Raw genomic sequence first — 19,806 nt, 5'->3', positions numbered from 1 at the left:
GGGGCGTGCGATTGCAGTCAGAGCGATCTGTTGATATCGCATAGTCTTCTTCTAGGCGGCGTGCACTTTTGCCGGGATGCTTCCCAGGACTTACAAATGGAGGCGCTCGCCACCGATTAGGCGCGGCGATGCGATCTCCACAACAGGAAGGAAGCACGTCCTGTCGAAGTAGCGATTAGGGCGCAGAGCCTCGGTGGGCCGTGCTAGAGGCGTGGTCTCGCCGTTTAGGGAACTTTCGGCCCGTCTTCGGACCGCTGAGACAATGCTCCCGTTTCTCATGGACTGAGTGAACCGCGACCGAGAACGTTTTATCTTCCCGTTGACGCAAATGCAGAACAGCCATGGCTATTTCGGGCAGTCCCTGTACTGCGTCGCCCGGAGGGAACCGACAATGCAGTACCACCGCTGTGGCTGTGACGAGCACAGCGTCTAGCACACGCTCGCACACTGCCTCACATGGCTGGAGCAGTGCAGTGCCCACTTTTCGCAAATAGGATCGACGCGTCCCGCGATTCGGGTGTGTCTGGTTGTGCTGTTGACTGCGGTAACCTCCGTACTCTACCTGGGTTCTGACCTCGGGTGGAGATCAGGCTTTGGGTGAGTCGATTGGTGGATAGGGCCCTAAAAATATCCTTGGACCTACGGTGCTCCCAACATCAGCAGACCGTCAAGTCCAACCATCGATCTGTTGAGCAGTTAAGACTGCCACCATAAATATTCAAGGGGCTGCGTCTACTCAGGAAGTAGTTCTATAACATAATATGTTTGATGATCAGTCCCTAAATTGCCACCTCATCTGAAAACTCCAAAGTGCCAATAAACACTACAACGTCTCAACTAATCGCCTTAACGGCGAGTGATAGTGCAAAACACTGACAAACACACAAACAAAAACAAAAAAGAAGACTCCAATATTACTTTTATATTTTAGAAGAATCTGTTTTTGTAGGTAAGTATATTACATTTCATTAGTCGTAACAATCGCCGCCAATTTTTCCTTAAACTACTATTTAACATAAAACATGTAACGTGGTAACCTTCGTCGATACAACGTTTCGCTTCACATTTTACTATCAACTAAGGAGTACATAAGACAGACAGTCGGTCGTCGTGTATCGTTCGATAAGTGTATTATTTTCTTTCTTTATGATAAAATAAAATACAATATTTTTCTGTATTGTAGATTGCACTGTATAAAGTATAAAAAATTAAATTACAAATAAAAAAAAAATAAGTTTAATTCGACTCTATGGTTTTATGAATACAGATTTTTTGTGATTCAATGTTAGTGAATTGAACTCAGTGATCACTGAACGCGAGACTCTGTAAGATGTGCATCAAAAAAAAATTGTAAATAAATAAATGAAAATAAAAGAGAAAAAATGGGTGTTGCTACAAATGCGTTGGAAATAAGACCCAGTGAGTTAAGACTTTATTTTAATAAGACTTTATTTAATTAAATTTAATTTAATTAAAATTTAAATAAGACTTTATTTTAAATAAAAATGTACTTCATTCAAAAAGTATGACTAACTGTGTTATTAAATTTACATAAATAAATATATTTGCATAAAATATGAAAAAAAAATTACGTCTTTATTATGCATATATTATTACTGAGTTTGACATTATAAAAGTATGGAATACAATGTAGTAACTAGAGACTAGTTTCCAATTACATTAGATAACTTAGCTAATTCGCTCCCTACTGCTCACTTTGAGGAAGAAATCTGATGACAGTGCAATATTCTGAAGCCAGAGCCAGATGTTAAGTGGGAAAAATATCTCTGGAATGACTGTGGATTTACTGGCGGTAGGACCTTTTGTGTGTCCGCGCGGGTAGTTACCACCACCCTGCCTATTTCAGCCGTTAAGCAGTAATGCGTTTCAGTTTGAAGGTTGGGGCAGCCGTTGTGACTATACTAAGACCTTAGAACTTATATCTCAAGATGGATGGCATTTACGTTGTAGATGTCTATGGTCTCTAGTAACCACTTAACACCAGGTGAGCTGTGAGCTCGTCCACCCATCTAAACAATAAAAAAAAGCCTCTGCTATGATAGCGGCTTGTGCTATGATAAAATGGAGAGTAGTGCACAGCCACTGTGTATTGTATTGTATTGTATTGTATTGTATATATTGCTTTATATTTAACAGAAGGCCTAGGCATCCGTCATGTCCAGACTATACTACTTTTCCTGGCGATGCTGGTGGCGTTCATGATGAGGGTCAACATAAGCATGGCCATCGTAGACATGACTGATGAGAGGAAAGACGAGGTTTGTTCAGTAAACAGAATATTTTTAATGTATTTATTGAAATGGATACTTTTGGTGGCATATTTACATATTTTATTTAAAAAACAATTATGACCCTATCTCTCTTGGTGTACTGAAGTAAATTAAAAAAAATATATTAAAATTTGTTTTGGATTTCAAGAAAGAACATATTATATTTAAAAATAATAACACTTGCTTGATTTATTTTTTTCTGTAAGAAACGGTATGCGGTCCTAATTAGAAAATGTGTATACTATTTTAAATCTTCATTTTACTTTACTTTCATATTAAAGATTTACTAGAACAGAATCCCAAAAAAAAACAAATAACGTAACCATTTAAGCATTTTGGTCGAAATCTCAATTTCATCGAAACAGCTGTAAACCTTCTATAAATCTGAACTACATAGTAGCAAAAAGTGGGGCAGTTGTCATGACAGGACTTTCAATAATGGAGCGCAGTCTTAACAAAAAACATCAGAACGAACTTTGTTACACAGTTACCTATTTCCTCGCGACAGAAATAGGCAGGATAGTTGTACTAATCTGTATAGACCCAATAGTCGCACTACCTCTCCATATTATGTTGTATAGTTCTCTCTGTGTATAGAGGAGGCGCATTATCTCCAATTCCGGTGGTAGATTCTGCGAAGCCCTGCTTTTGCTAGGGCCAGTGATAGCAACACTCCGGTTCGAGCCGCGTGAGCTCGCCTACGTGTTAGGGCGAAGCTGAAATAGCCTCTCAAGGTTATCAGAATAGGTAGGGAAAAAAATCCCCAATAAACAATCGTCATAAATATCAAGGCGTGCTTGAATTGTACGAAACCCAGCAAGTCAAATTACATACATTCACGAATTTTCGTGAAATTATGACACTTTTATTAAACATTTTTGAATTGATCTTTTGACTAATTTATTTTATGTAAAAATACAAAATGATAAAAACTACTAATAATAAATAAGTTTTGAACTTCTGATAACATTTCTTGTCAATTGGTTATGGTTTACAATAACATTTTTATTACGTACTAATTTGCGTTTTTGATAATAAAATTATTAAATAATTAATAATGATATAGTAGTTTATGTTGTAAGTGCCGTGTAACGACGGCAGTAGAGTAAGGTTTGTTACCGGTGATAAACGCACAGCCGAAGGCTAACATGTCTCAAGAACCGTGATCAGGACAATAGGGTTAAGGAATTACATAGAGCTGACGCGCTACTTTCGAGGGCGTTTAGAAATGAACAAGGGTTGTCCACCAAAACTCGATGTGGTAACGTAAAAACAAAAAAAAATGTAAGCTTCGATGTAAGAAGCGTGATAGAAATAACACAGACAGAACAATAACACATCTTAAGACAACGGATTAACTGAAATGAAGAACAATAAAATAGAATATGTACAGATGATAAAATATAGGTCAGAAGATTCAGCGTATAAATTTTATAAATGATTTATGGATGGGAAAAGGAATTGTAGTCGATGATGATTTAGAAGTTAGTGTTACAGAAGTGTAAAAACTGAATGATAAAGTTATGATTATATTCTACTGAAATAAATTATATTCAAATGTCGGTGTCTTCACTGTCGTAGAATAATGACCAAAGAAAACAGGAGTAAATGTGGGAAGAAGGCCCGGTTGTGATCAGAAAAGGTATGGACATCTTTCAGGAAGAAGAAAGAGGTGCTTAATGAGTGATAAAACTGTACGGGAAATGATTTTATTGTCAAATAGCATAATGTCTAAGCCCGTAAAAATACAAGCCACATGAACGGTCAGATTATAAAATAAGTTCATCTGATGAAACATCTAATTGTTTACGGATGCACACATGTTTCGGGGACGTCATGATTGATAATAATATGATGATGCAGAGGTCACTGCAACGCAGTCAAGAGGAAATATTGTGCCGATGGAATCTGTGACGTTTTTGACCCTGGGTCGAACCACGCCTACAATCCTATCAACTTGTGTAATACTCATGATTTTCTTAACGCAAAAATATCTTCAAATACGGCATGTAATGGTAAAATTCATTGCTGTCAAAGTGAATTATTGTAATATTCGGAGTATGGGAGATAATCGTAATATCAAAATATTTTATTTTAATTTATGATTATTTCTTATTTCACTCTTCAATATTCTCAGAAGTATTTTATAGTCGTATAAGTTTGTGATGTATACAAACCTCGAGCTCTCAGTTTGCCCAAAGTAATTATCGAAAACAATTAAAAAAAAATTCCACGAGCTCTCAGAAAAATATCTGCGTCGCCAATCTGAATGCTATCTTCTTTTACTTTATAGATGATAAAATGCGTCTACAGGAAAATAAAGAAACCGAAATGCTAATTAGCTGAATTGTTAATTTTAACGATACGATCAATTATCACACTTCAGATAACTTAAATGTGTGCCAAGTAGAGGCAGACGACGACGCAACACTCCACTGAAATATTCCACTAGCTTTGACCCCCAGGTCTCATTGATTATAAAATTTATAGAGGTCATTGTTACCCGTTCACAATTTAATCTAGAGTGCAAATTTTAATGCACGTGTTTCCAATTACCACGAAAAATGATAACTATAATAATAAAACTATAAATAATACATACATTAAAAATATTCATTCATTCTAATTTTTTTAATGTAATGTAAATAATACATAATCTTTTTTAGTAATTAATTAATTGAAAATTTAAGCCTTAAGCAAATTGTTAGTGTACGTACTTAACGTGATGTACACGCAACTATACTCCAATACTAACATATCTTAACATACGAAACCGAAGTCTTGCTGTATTGTACAACGCTTAGTTGTAGTTAAAGATCAAATCGTAACGTGCAAATGATTTAGGATAAATTTGAAAAATACAATTTTTTTAAAAAGTCGCTAGAAAAAGTCAGTAATCTAAAAAATATGATAGAGTAGGAAATAACTAAGTTATGATTTTCTGAATTTGCCTAATTACCGACGGGAGGCCGCATTGCATACACAGGCCGAAATATTTCGTATTTCAGCGAATACTTCATTATTACGACAGAGCTGCTTTGAATCTTCTACATTATGTCTGAACATTCAGGTTATAATTTCTATGAGCACTGGGCCAATGTATGTCCGACTATAATGCCCCTATATTATACAAATTGCAAGCTCAGAAGTAATACGCCTCATTGCGATGTGTCATAAGCCTTACAGGCGAAAACGAAATGTAATTTGTTCAACAACTGAAAGATGAAAACAAACAAACAGTTTAGTATAAAGCCCTGTCCGTGTGGCACAGTCCTATCTCAAACTTGTCATGAGATAAATACGATATTACATAAAAGTTTATCTGATTAAATTTCAACAAACAAGTATCTTGCAGATCTCTCACAGTTTTATCTTAAAACCATTTGTTTACAGCTACTTATTTGGCAGCCCACTTCAAAAAAGATAGTAGTGGTCAATTCGAATTCCATATTGTAGGAAAATATTTTTGACCGTAGCCAAAGCAGCTGATGACTGCATGATTTAGTCAGTATCCAATGTCACACTTTGCTTCCCAGAACCACTGGAATCAATTCCCCATCATCTATTTGTATATCTAATTGATATGCTAGGTACTAGTGATAAGGTTTTAGCCCCGATGGTATTTTTGAAATAAATTAATCGACTTTCCAATTTGAAAGGTATTTTTCTTTGTTTCTGATATTCATTTTAGAATGTTTATCTACTCTGAATATTCATGACTTGTCTTTTGCGTAAAACTTGTTCGCCTTTTTCTTATTGCCCTTGTAGGCAGATGAGCATACGGCCCACCTGAAGGTGAGTGGTTACCGTCGCCCATGGACTTCAGCAATGCCAGGGGCAGAGCCAAGCCGCTCTTTTAAAGAAGGACATGTCATAGCGCTCGGGAAACACCGTGGAGGGGAGCTCATTCCTTAGCCGGATGGTACGTGGCAAAAAAGGCCTCTGGAAACGCACTGTCGATGAACGCAGGCGGTTCCAGATGATATGGATCGCCTAAACATAAATCGCCTTTATGTATATAAGTATATACCTAAACCGATTTTTTATGAAGTAGACGTTATTCCAAACCTACTGATTCTCCGACGACTCATATGTCAATGTTCAATACATGCCGTGTCTGTGAGATTCGGTATCTGCGCAAACATGGACAATTATCTGCAGCTCTCCTCGAAAACAATGCCAAAGGCGTCTGGTTTGGCGTCAGAAGTCTAATGTTTTGCTCAAGTATAGAACAATACCAGATCGTAAGATCCTTAACGTCGTACCTTAAAATAAGGTAATTCTTTTACAGTATTTCGACTGGAGCCACAGTGTGCAGTCCGTGGTCTTGTCCTCATTTTTCTGGGGCTACGTGATACTTCAGGTGCCAGCTGGTGAACTAGCGAGAAAGTTCGGCGGAAAACCATTAATCACCATCTCCGTGTCTGTTAATGCGTTGATCTCATTGCTCCTGCCGACTGCCGCTAAAATTGTAAGTGCCATTTATTTACTGTCGGTTCTACGTACAACATACACTTTATGAATTCTCTAGTCTCCGTCTTATTTTAATATCAGAGGCCCCGTGAACTCTACTGCCTTTAATAAAATCAATGTTTCTGGTAACGATTGCAGTTATTTCTGTATTTATTATTATAGCATAGTAATAACTAATATACTCTGATTTTAATCACATCAGATTAAAAATTATTTTGTTTTTCTTAAACGAGAGGTTTTTATGTATTAGGCAATAAAGTAAAGTGTCCACGAGGATTTAGATGGATATCGTTAAAATTATTATATTGTTTATATCTCGCGTTGATTATATGCTTACCTACGGCTTTTTGACAGATTAATAGGGTATTTTCCGATTATTCAACTACTTTATCATATATTCGTAAATTCTGAAGATATTTAGAATTTTATCACTTTGAATGCAAGTTTAGATAAACCGTCAAGTATCACTTGAAAGCAGCGGCTATCCTCCATCGTTCAGGGTCGCATTCTCACTTCCTTCGGACATATGTCGCGAGGGTACGACGACACGGTTGAGCGCCTTGTGGTGCAAGATGTGATAGGGGTACAAAACCGCGCGGCAGATCACCGTTACGATAGATCGGCCAAATAAAGGCAGCTCTAAACTATCGCGTCAACGATCGTACAAGAAGGGCCGCGAGGAATAGAGACGTCTCACCAGACGCTTCATCAAGCGCACCAACAACCGAACTGATGACCACGACCACTCTGTCAAGAGAGCATACGACTGAGAAGAAGAATAACTTGAAAATTCAAAAACAAAATCAGCTCTGAATTTAATTAAATGGAACATTACTGTGATATGAAATAAACCTATAACAATTTAAGCAGACTCATCACACATATCAAGTGTAATGCATGTGTAGACAACTTAAATTAAATTTTACTGGTGGCAGAACCTCTTGTGAGACCGCACGGGTAGGTATCACCACCCTGTATATTTCTGCCGTGAAGCAGTAATGCGTTTCGGTGTGAAGGGTGGGGCAGCCGTTGTAACCATACTTGAGTGAGACCTTAGAACTTATATCTCAATGTGAGAGACGCATTTACGTTGTAGATGTCTATGGGCTCCAGTAACCACTTAACACCAGGTGGGCCGTGAGCTCGTCCACCTATCTAAGTAAAAAAAAACAAGTATGTCATCGAGGTATCACTTACGAACAGATTAAACTGAAATCTTAATTTGATTTCGATTTATTTATTTTTATTTTTTATATATGGTTAGTTAAATCCACGACCCATTTGGTGCTAAGCGACCACAGGAGCCTATATATAACATTACCTAACCACAGCCAGTCACGTTGAGACATTTTATTCTCCAAGCTAAAAATGTAGTTAATTAATTTTCATGCATGGTCACAATGGAGCAAGGCCTCGTTTTATTACCGTATACCTATATATAAATATGAGTAAATCACAATAATATTTCATGGAATTGTATCGTGTCACTTGCACATTCCTTATCAGTAAACTTGTAAGATAACAGAATATGTAAAACTAGTTTATACATAATATTGATCACATATTTTATACGTTATGTTTGACGTTTTGACAATCCATTGCGATGAGCTGATTTACACTGCGAAGATTTAGTCCTATCTTTTCACGTCACAAGCGACTCATGTATCCTCAATTTTCGCAAATATACTAATTCTTATCTCAATCACCTGGAAGGGTAGTTCATTTTAGATTTTGAATGTTGCGTAAATCAACTCTTGTTGGCGCCGTTTGCGGTGAGATGTTGGGTGCAAGGCTTATTCGAATAAAAGTGGACTGTATTTAAAGCTGGTTTATTAATCGGACCAAAGCTAGTACAATTTTACGGGACCGACAATGGTTGTGTGTTTTTCGTTGATGCACGTTAATGCACAAAAATTAATTGACAATTAATTGTTACATTTTTCAGGGTGATTGGAAACTGGTGTGCGTCTGCCGAATCCTCCAAGGCTTCACGCAGGCATTCGTGTACCCTTGTATGCACCATCTCGTCAGCCAGTGGGTACCTCTGGAAGAGAAAGGATTGCTCACCACCATTGTCTACGCCGGTATAAGCTTTAGGATGTTCTTGATAAAAACGATGCTTAACCCTTGGTTCAATAAACTTGTCTCAGATGTATAGGGTATATAGTATACTAATCGGATTTGTATATATGAAGTAATGTTGTAGTGTTTTTGATTTGAATTCTTTATCTTCGCTTCGCTAAAATACTCGATCCACTTAAAGTAAAAGAAAATATTTTTTCTTCAACATTCCGACACTATTATTGTTCCAAAACTGTTTAGAATGCAAGAAACTGTGAAAATAATGAGAGAGAAAGATGTAAACAGCACGACTTACATTCATATTCCATACACATTCCTCCCTCTAGAATTCCCTATGCTTCACACTCAGGGATGTCAGATTCCAGAAAAGCGCATAATAATAATTTTCTATCTTTGTTGACCTTATATCGCGACGTTAAATAGAATATCCTAAATATCAGTGAAAAAAGATATTTATAAAAAAGAATTTTATCGTGGGTAACATGGGCACCTACCTGCTTGAAGCTCACTCTTGGGGATTATAAGATTTTAATGAATAAACCAGTATATGATCCGAAGATAAAGTCAAAGAACCACTATTATATTCTTCCTTCGAATACCTCTTAACATTTCAATAAAAAAAAACATGGAGCTATAAATAAAAATGAAGATATTCAAAATTTTACAAAAAAGTATAGACCTCAGTTTTGTATAAAATTTAGTACATCTGGTTGGAGCTATAAATAAAAATGAAGATATTCAAAATTTTACAAAAAAAGTATAGACCTCAGTTTTGTATAAAATTTAGTACATCTGGTTTACTGTTTCACAATCTAACTAGATCACGATCCCAAATTCATCTTTTCAGGTGGCCAATTAGGTATAGCGATCCAACTGATAATATCCGGGTTTATAGCCACAGACTGGGGCTGGCAGGCCATATTCTATACGAACGGAACCCTTGGGGCAATTTGGACTGTAGTCTACTTGATATTCGGCTCAGATTCCCCTGAGACATCCAAATACATTTCGAAAGAGGAAGTCAAATATATACAGGTCTCTCTGGGACGTGTTGGCGAGCAAAAGGTGAGATTTTTTATAAATTAGGCACGATTTTGCTGTCTTCGTTTCAACGTGCTTCGTAAATACGGTGTTTCGAGAATAAATGGAAAGAAATTTTGTTGTTTTGCAGAAAAAAATGTTTTTAGTTAAAGAATTTGTATGTCAAAGCTACAGACCTGTATGTCAGCATTAGTGCCATTAATATCGTGAGTTGGAGTTCGTGTCAGCAAACCTATGGTCCAGAAGACAATTATAAATTTTCACCTCAAACTACAAAGTCCAGCCTACGGGCCTGATACGCAAGATGACGGATGACTCCGTAGTTAAATGATTAAGCCTTAGTCGATCCTCGATGAAAAGTACTAATTTGAAACGATTGTGCATAAATATTACGAGTATATTGCGCTCACGATTTATTTTTGTAATGAATGACGAATACGGTATTAAAAATCGCGAGAACTTTATTAATTTATAGCCATACTTAATCGTACTAAGGCGCGTTGTGAGTTCGTGTGGGTAGTACCACTATCCTGGCAATGCATTCGTTAATCCTTACAAATGAAACTTCTATGAATTCTTCTACAAATAACATGAAACAAAAACAAATAACCACGACGTATAACCGGCGCCTGACTCCTAGGATTACAGCGGTTCTTTTTTATCCATAGATATATCCTGCACCATGGCTTAAGATCATGACTTCCTTGCCGTTCTGGGCAGTGATAGTTGCACATTGCGGTCAGAACTGGGGATTCTTCACTCTGATGACGGAAATGCCAACATACATGTCTAAAGTCCTCAACGTGAATCTTAAAAATGTAAGTCGTATTTATGTAACTACCATCTCAGTTTTTTTGCTTGAAAACAGTGTTCATAGATAGCTCTTTGGGCTTGGGTGATCATTGTTGCTCATAAACATCCACAATGCCGCATAACTAAGATAATACATGCGGCCCTGTCTAGTTTGCAACCGTGTAATCTATTTTTTTAAATTGTAACTTTCTAATAATATATTAAGCTAATTTCTTGTTATATACTAATTGATTATGTTCGTTAGACAAATCGTGGAATCAGAGAAGTGGTCTAAAGTTGTTTGGATACCACACCAACACAATAACAATAAAACGATAACAATAAAATAAACAACAAATAACAATAAAATTGTGAACCCTGCAGGAGCGTCTGGGCAAAATTTGCGTATTTGGTTATAAAATTACTACACAGGCGTTGAAAATCATTGTAAATATTTCGGAAGAAACAATTTCTTGGAGCTCTTATTAATTATGTACCTATACGGTTTTCGTAAACATTTAGAACTGTTATTATTATCTAATGTCGGGTATACTCATATAACTGATACTTACAGACATTTATGACAAGAGAAAACTGCGTTTTATTTAAGTTATTGAGCTCTATTCTACGAATAAATAATAAGTCTTATTTATTCGTAGGCTCTATCATATTGTAGGTATCTGCTGTAGTGTAGGCTTTAAAATTATGATTACATCAGTGTTTCGTTATAAATTCACTAAGCGTAATGCAAAGTTAGATTAGTTAGACTCGGTATTATTTAGATTTAATTTACATTTATATGGAGTACACATTTAATGAATTATGAATTTTCATTCGTGGGCTAACATTTAAACAGCTGTGCTATGAAAAATACAAGAACAACAAAAATATGCACTTGGAAAAGTAATAATTAAATTGAAAAACTTTAACAGCCGTAGCGTGCTAGGTTAAAGAAACCAAATAACATTTGCAAAACATAAGGTGATAGATAGATCAGAGAATGGTTTGTCAGCACACGAGAACTCCTTGTGATTTCCATCACGATTGATTGATATGGGACGGAGTGCGGATGGGTATTATACGCAGAGAACTTCTTTTGGTATCTATATATTAATACGTGAAGCAAAAACTTTGTATCCCTTTTTACGAAAATTGCGCGGACGGAGGAGTATGAAATTTCCCACACTTATAAGAGAATATAGAGAAGAAATGCACAATGCTAATATTTTTTTTAAATTATACATTAAAAATACCTTAAATCAATAAAGAAAACATTACACACACTACCACGTATTTGATGCACACACGCATGCATACTATTTATTGTCAAACTTTTGTTCTTGACGTCTGTGGTCAAATTGAGAATAGATTAAATATTGTTTGTCTTTATTAATATTTTTCTATAGTGTAGTCTTGGCGAAATTTGTGATTAGTCTTTGAAAATAGAATCATAAGTAATAGTGTTCAAATGTATAATTTCAATTAATTATAGTCGAATTTCGACTACTGCGGGACCACTAGTATTATTAATTACAAATCGTAGAGAAGTCGGCATCAAAGAAATGTACGACACGAAGACAACTCGAAATTAAACGTAAGCTGTAATAAAATCCCTACAATGTTTTGGATGTCAAATATAAATTATGTTCAAAACAGTTAATTAAATATAAATTGTGTAACTAATTAGTATTTTTAATTATTTACGATTTGCTAACAAAAATCTAATGAGATTCTTCGAATACAACTTGAAGACGGTAAAACAAATCATGTTCGCGGGGTCGCCATGTCAAAATAAATAATAGTTTAAAAAAACTAACAAAATACGCTTTTATAGAAAATCCAACTAAAAAATAGAAAATAAATTTGAATTAAAAATAGTGTAAGAAAAAATTCTTTTATTGTAAAAAAGCGTGGGGTGCTTTTCAGGATATTATCAAAATAACCCTTCTACTCATATCTGTTCATAAAATATTTATAACAACTGATACTCGCTGTAGCTGTAGTTAATTCCGGCTATTCTATACTATTGCAGAGAGGCAGTAGGCAACTACTAACACCTGCTCTTAGGTACAGGTTCATAGAAGTGAATTATTTCATGAACTATTTGCTTTATTCTTTTATTTTTCCTCTGGAACTTGTCCTGCCTTTGACCCCTGACCTAAAACGCACGTCAGATGTCAATAGCAGCGAATATCAATGTAACCCACTGGGTTATATCCAGAAAATAATATAAGTAGATTTATTTTGTTTATTACAGAACGGCGTTTTGTCTTCATTGCCGTATTTATCCATGTATATCCTGAGTTTCCCCATGGGCTACATGACCGACGTGATTATAAGGAACAAGTGGTTGAACGTGTCCAATACGAGGAAACTCTTTAATACTATAGGTGAGTTGGGTATCATTGTATTTTATACATTTATTTATTCTTAGAATAAATAAATGAATTATATAATAAATGAATTCTTAGAATAAATAATGAATTCTTATTTAGTATTCATTCTAATTATAAATTCTAATTAGGTTTTTCTTCAGTGTCCTTAGCGGCAAACGTAGGCAAACGTTCCAACTCCATACAAATTTGAGTCAACTTTTACGCTATCGAGAACGTTAAAAAACTCGCACTAAGCTCTCACAACAAAACAAGTTTGTGTCTGTCTTATTTTGAAGAACTAAATAGCTTCGCAGTACGGGCCACTTGATCTTAAATTATTAATTTGCCATTGCTGACCCATATTGGACATATTAAGGGACAACTAGGCTGCTGCCTACCGTTAAGGACCCTTTTCGATGTTAACGCTCGTGTTCGCAAGACTCCTGAGCCTGACGATATTATGGAGCAAAAATGTCCCTTGGAAACGCATCGAAGATTAATGCATTACAGTCTAGTCACGAATAAGTTCTTAGAGCGGGGAGTATCAGTCATCTAATTGATAATATTTATTTATATATATTTTTATATTATATGTATATATTTATGTATATGTATTTATTTAAGTACGAGTATTTGTATCTATACATATTATGCATCTTATATATACACATAGTTTAACGTCGTCCTAGGTACGACGTTAAACTTCCTCATCCTGGGTACGACGTTAAACTTCCTAGTTGCCAACCCGCATGCCCAGCGTGGTGACTTAAGGGCACAAACTCCCCAATGATAGGACACAAAATGCAGCGGCCCCCAGTACCCGGCAGCTCTACTATTCCTGGCCACGGTGGCGGTCACGGTAACGGTAGGGCAGGGGGTGCGAAGAATCCCCGGTCGGCAGGCCACCATAAACAACTGTCCATTGGCACGTTTAACACCCGGACTTTGAGGCGAGATGAGGATGTGGAAGAGCTGGAAGTAGAATTGAGGTCCATTAAATGGCATATCCTTGGGCTTTCGGAGGTCCGTAGAGAGGGTGAGGACACCGTCATCCTCGAGTCTGGAAATCTCTTCTACTACCGTGAAGGAGACCAGCTCTCTCAAGGCGGTGTTGGGTTCATCGTTCACAAAGCCATCGCTAACAACGTCTTGGAGCTATCGAGTGTGTCGTCGCGGGTGGTGTACATTATAGTTAAAATCTCAGAGAGATATTTACTCAAGGTCGTGCAAGTGTATGCACCAACGGCGACACACCCTGATTGTGAGGTTGAGGCCTTATATGAAGACATCTCTAAGGCCATTCATAACACCACCAAGACCCACTTCACCGTTGTAGTTGGCGACTTCAACGCCAAAGTGGGAATACAAGGGGAAGGCGAATCCATAATTGGACGGTATGGTTTGGGGACGAGAAACCACAGAGGACAAATGCTTGTCAATTTTCTGCAGATGGAGGGACTCTATTTGATGAACTCGTTTTTCAAAAAGAAGCCCCAAAGGAGATGGACTTGGCAAAGTGCCGACAAAGTGACACGGAACGAGATCGATTTCATCATGGCGGATAAGAAGCGAATATTTACGGATGTCTCAGTGGTCAACAGGTTTAGTGCCGGCAGTGACCACCGACTTATTTGAGGAACCCTAAATATCGACATAAGGCTTGAAAGAACCCGGTTGATGAGATCGACTCTGCGCCCGTCTCTTCCCCAAATCATCCAAGTTTCCGAGAAGTTCCAATTGGAACTTCAAAATCGATTCAGTCTGCTGGATCCCACTGAGGACGTGAACGACGTGGTGGAGAACATGGCGGCGACACTACATGAAGTTGGTGGAAGATACTTTGGATCACAGCGGAGAGTTCGTGAAGCCAAGCTAACCCCTGAGACTCTGGCATTAATGAGGAAACGACGAGAAGCCACTCCATCCGCAAGAGCTACAGCAGAGTACGCAACCTTAAATAAGGACGTCCGGAGGATGGTGAGGCGTGACTACCGTAGCTTTAATGCTAGACGCATTGAAGCTGCGATAGAGCGCAATAAAGGCCTTAAAGCCCTTGTACGGACGTCTAAAAGTGCTCCTCTGCTTAAGCTTAAGCGAGAAGATGATTCTATAGTTACTTCCAAGCCAGAAATCTTAGGCGAGGTCGAAAAATATTATGGCAAACTCTACGCAATGCACACTTCTCTACCTACACCTGCCAACCGAGCTAGTGACAGCCGAGCACCACTTACTCGGCATTACTCGGATGATGTCCCGGACATGAGCATCGGGGAGATTCGGATGGCACTGGAACAGCTCAAAAATGGTAGAGCGCCTGGTGAAGATGGAATTACTACGGATCTGCTGAAATCCGGAGGTTCCTATCCTGAAGGAATTACGGAGCCTGTACAATTCCGTCATACACAATGGGACTACACCATTGGCGTGGACAAGGAGTCGGGTCATGTTGTTCTTCATAAAACTTTGTTGAAGAACTATAGACCGATATCTCTTTTGAGCCACGTCTACAAGGTCTTTTCTAGGGTCATTACTAATCGTCTCGCCCGAAGGCTTGATGAATGCCAGCCACCGGAGCAGGCTGGGTTTCGAAAGGGTTACAATACCGTAGACCATATTCACACCCTCAGACAGATTATAGAAAAGTCTACAGAATATAATCTGCCACTTTGCGTGGCTTTCGTGGACTACGAGAAAGCCTTTGACTCTATCGAGACCTGGTCAGTTCTGGAATCCTTACAGCGATGCCAGATAGACTATCGCTATATCGAGGTGTTGAAAAGTCTATACGAAGCCGCGACGATGACCGTACAAATCCAGGATTGCCAGTCTAGACCTATCAAGCTGCAGCGGGGTGTCCGACTGGGAGATGTTATATCTCCGAAACTGTTCATCGCTGCACTTGGAGATGTCTTCAAGACGCTGGACTGGAAAACATGTGGAATCAACGTCAACGGAGAGTACATGTCACACCTTCGATTTGCCGATGACATAGTCTTAATGTCGGAATCGCTGGAGGACCTCAGTCGTATGCTCAACGATCTCAATGCTGCTTCCCGATGCGTGGGACTGCGGATGAACCTTGACAAGACGAAAGTCATGTTCAATGATAAAATCGTCCCGGGCCAAGTTACCATCTCGAATGCAGTCATTGAAGAGGTAAAAGACTTTGTCTACCTCGGTCAGGCTATCCAGCTTGGCCGGGGTAACTTCAATACAGAGATTGAGAGACGCATACGACTGGGTTGGTCGGCATTTGGGAAATTCCGTGCAATACTCACCTCGCAAATTCCTCAATGCCTGAAGACAAAAGTCTTTAACCAGTGCATTCTCCCCGCTATGACCTACGGCGCGGAAACCTGGACACTGACGGCAGGGCTGGCCCATAAGTTAAGAGTCGCACAGCGGGCGATGGAGAGAGCTATGCTAGGTATTTCTCTAAGGGACAAAATCCGGAACGAAGAAATTCGACGGAGAACCAAAGTCGACGACATAGCTCTCAAAGTTAGCAGGCTGAAGTGGCAATGGGCCGGTCACATCTGTCGAGCCAGCGACGCCAGGTGGGGGAGGAAAGTCCTCGAATGGAGGCCACGGATGGGTATAAGGAGCGTGGGGCGTCCTCCAACCAGGTGGACTGACGACTTAGTGCGCACGGCGGGAAGTCGTTGGATGCGGAAGGCGGAGGACCGCATTATGTGGAAGGCATTGGGGAAGGCCTATGTCCAGCAGTGGGCAGATAAAGGCTGATGATGATGATGATGATATACACATATGTTTAAGTAATATCACTATCACACTACACCTACCAAGGTTCATCTCTGCACCTGACTTTGACTGTCAGAGAATGCCTATGGCATTAAGTCCGCCTTTATACTGTCTAGTATATAAAGTTATAAATAAATAAATATCAGGGTTATGAAATAATGTGAGAATGTGATTTGTAATTAACTGCTTGTTTCATTCAGGTCATTGGGGTCCAGCTATAGCGCTCATTGGCTTATCATACGCGCCGGCCGGAGACACAGTACTGGCTGTCGTGATGTTAACAGTGGCAGTCGGTATCAATGCTGGGCAGTACACCGGATACTTGGTCAGTAACTCCTTAACTTTATGCCGTAAAAAAGCTAAATGGCGCCAGAATATTCTCAACTAAATTTCGCAAACTCTCAACAAGAATATCGCGCCCAAGCAGTCAAAACTGATCCGTGGTTGATATTTGCGAGTAGGGGAAGCTCTTAGAATGTCATTTCTAATGCTTTATTTATTTTTTACAGCTAGTACACATCGATTTGGCTCCAAATTTCAGCGCATCACTAATGGGCATCACCAACTTCTTGGCCAATATTATTTCGATCATCGCTCCTTTGGTTTGCGGCTTCATCGTTAACGACGAGGTAGTCCCAGGATTTTGGTGACCTTCTCTACACTCTATTACTCATATTAGTGATATTTTATGGACCTGAATCAAACACAGACAATGCAATTCGTGTTATGAGATATGATATTCGATCACAGATTCAAACTATGCACTCGGAGATCTAGGATGATTTAAATTCCAGTGGGGCAACCATTACACAATAAAATTGTGAGGTCTGTGCATGTATGCAACCACTTAATACCAACTGGTCCATGAGCTCATTCTCCCGTTTGCAAAATAAAAATCAAATTCAGGTTAAGGGCTTAGAATCGAACAAGGAAATTAATTGAAAATATTGATTGAAATCAACCCTTTTCCAGACCCAACCATCGGAATGGCGTAAAGTATTCTTCGTGGCTTCAGGAGTATACTTCTTCGGGAACCTGTTCTTTATATTGTTTTGTACCTCAAAAAGGCAACCTTGGAATGAACCAAAGGAGTCTGATATTGGTAAGTATACCTAACATTTAATGTCTTGTTTAAGAAAATTCCAATAGTTGACCTGAGCCAGATCCCAACTGTACTTTTTGATGGTGTAGTCATCACACAAGCCCATTTGAAAAACAATTACCTGTCATGTTTTAAACAATTTTTTCCTGATTTATTTCAGAATCGAAGGAACCAGAAAACAAGGCAGCTGAAAGGCAAACAGACACAAATTATATTTGAAATAAAACGACAAACATTTGATGTACCTGATTTATGTTACGCTTTTCGAATAAATACTGGAAACATTATATTTTATATAATTATTATGTATTTTAACCAACGACAATTTAATCTGGACCGGGATTATGGGACCTGATTAAGCCATAAAAATCTAGAAATTAACTAAATCCGCATTTCGATGTGCTCCCAAGCTATTCCTCACCCATTGTGGACACGACCTGGACACGGCGGAGCATACGCTCGCTGTCTGCCCCGCTTGGGAGGTGCAGCGCCGTGTCCTGGTCGCAAAGATAGGACCGGACTTGTCGCTGCCTGGCGTCGTGGCGTCGATGCTTGGCGGTAATGAGTCCTGGAAGGCTATGCTCGACTTCTGCGAGTGCATCATCTCGCAGAAGGAGGCGGCGGGGCGAGTGAGGCAAAGCTCTCCTCACTACGCAGAAATCCGCCGCCGCCGAGCAGGGGGTCGGGACCGGGGTCTCGTCCGTAACCCGGCCCCCTAAGAGCTTCGGGCTCCACCCGTTTTGTGCGGGAAGGAGCCTAGGCGTGGGGCGGCGTGGTAAGCCGCGTTCCCCCGACCGCTCCGGGGGAAGGAGTAGCGCGGCGCCATCAATGCGGGCTCTTGGCCCGTCGACCGAGGGAACCGGCGGTCGTGTCGCTGGCGGCCGCCGGTCCGGCGTCTGGGGGACGGCGGGATGGATGTAATATCCGGCGATTTTCTCCTGTGGAAAAAAAAAAAAGCTATTCCTCACAGACCAAATTTATTTTCGCAGTTTTCAGATTTGGCCTATTATAGTTTTTAATCTTTTTCAAATTTTTTGAAAAACAATTTATAAATAAATATTATCATGTCGACGCGTGATCGCCATCCCCGCCTTAATAATTTCCAATAACTATGAATTTTATGATCCCAAAGCAAAGTGCCAAAACATAAAGTCTCAACTCTACTGTGCTATTAGCAATCATCGGATACATGAGTTTGCCCTCAAAATATCTGATCGCCTGTAACCCTCTCAAGGGTTCTTTTTTTAGACAGGGAAATCGACGAAGAAAAATTTTTGAATAAAATGGCACAAGTGTACATACGTAGTATATAATAATATTTACATTGCTTAAATCTCAATTCTTGAACTTAGAATAATACAAAAGGACAATTTTTTTTAGTAAATGAACTAAAAATGTACCTAGATTTTTCTTTACAACTGACTATAGTTTGTATAGTCACGAAATGTGAGATGCGGATTAAGGCGTGTCTCGAGGGAGACCATTTTCACTAATTCCTATAGAAGTAAGAGTCGCACTGAGTCAAATCGCCGCCTGTGGGCTCCGATAAGCTAAGCCCTTTGATGACCCACTGTTAGACATCAGAATGGTTCGGGATATTTTATGTCAAAATACTGTCGAAGGAATCTTCGGTAAAATCAATTCAATTTAATCTTTACAAAGTAAACTGAAATCTTGGTAGATCAAGATCATTTTAATTACTTATGCTAAGTTTGATATTTGATGCGAACGACTCGTGTTTTTATTATGACTTGTTAGGCGAAAGAACTGGACTCCATAAATTACTTCCACCCAGGAGTATACTTGCTCGTTTCAGAAATATGTGATATTCTATTAATAAATCACAAGCCAGCCCGTCCGACGTTATCAGCTATCTATAAAATCTTGA

General features: G+C 38.8%; 1 protein-coding gene across 1 annotated transcript; it reads left to right on the top strand.

The window, feature by feature from the left end:
• Positions 1-1,013: 1,013 nt before the first annotated feature.
• On the top strand, positions 1,014-18,205 carry LOC101746043 (putative inorganic phosphate cotransporter). The gene is made up of 11 exons (XM_004925315.5): positions 1,014-1,419; positions 2,158-2,279; positions 6,583-6,762; positions 8,710-8,848; positions 9,694-9,911; positions 10,556-10,705; positions 12,937-13,069; positions 17,017-17,141; positions 17,326-17,445; positions 17,789-17,918; positions 18,079-18,205. Exons 1-11 carry the CDS (start codon positions 1,383-1,385, stop codon positions 18,135-18,137), a joined length of 1,413 nt encoding a protein of 470 aa, XP_004925372.1. The 5' UTR covers positions 1,014-1,382; the 3' UTR covers positions 18,138-18,205.
• Positions 18,206-19,806: the final 1,601 nt, after the last annotated feature.

Source organism: Bombyx mori, chromosome 8 (assembly GCF_030269925.1).
Source record: "Bombyx mori chromosome 8, ASM3026992v2".
Taxonomy (NCBI): domain Eukaryota; kingdom Metazoa; phylum Arthropoda; class Insecta; order Lepidoptera; family Bombycidae; genus Bombyx; species Bombyx mori.
This window is presented reverse-complemented; position numbering and strand designations above follow the sequence as displayed.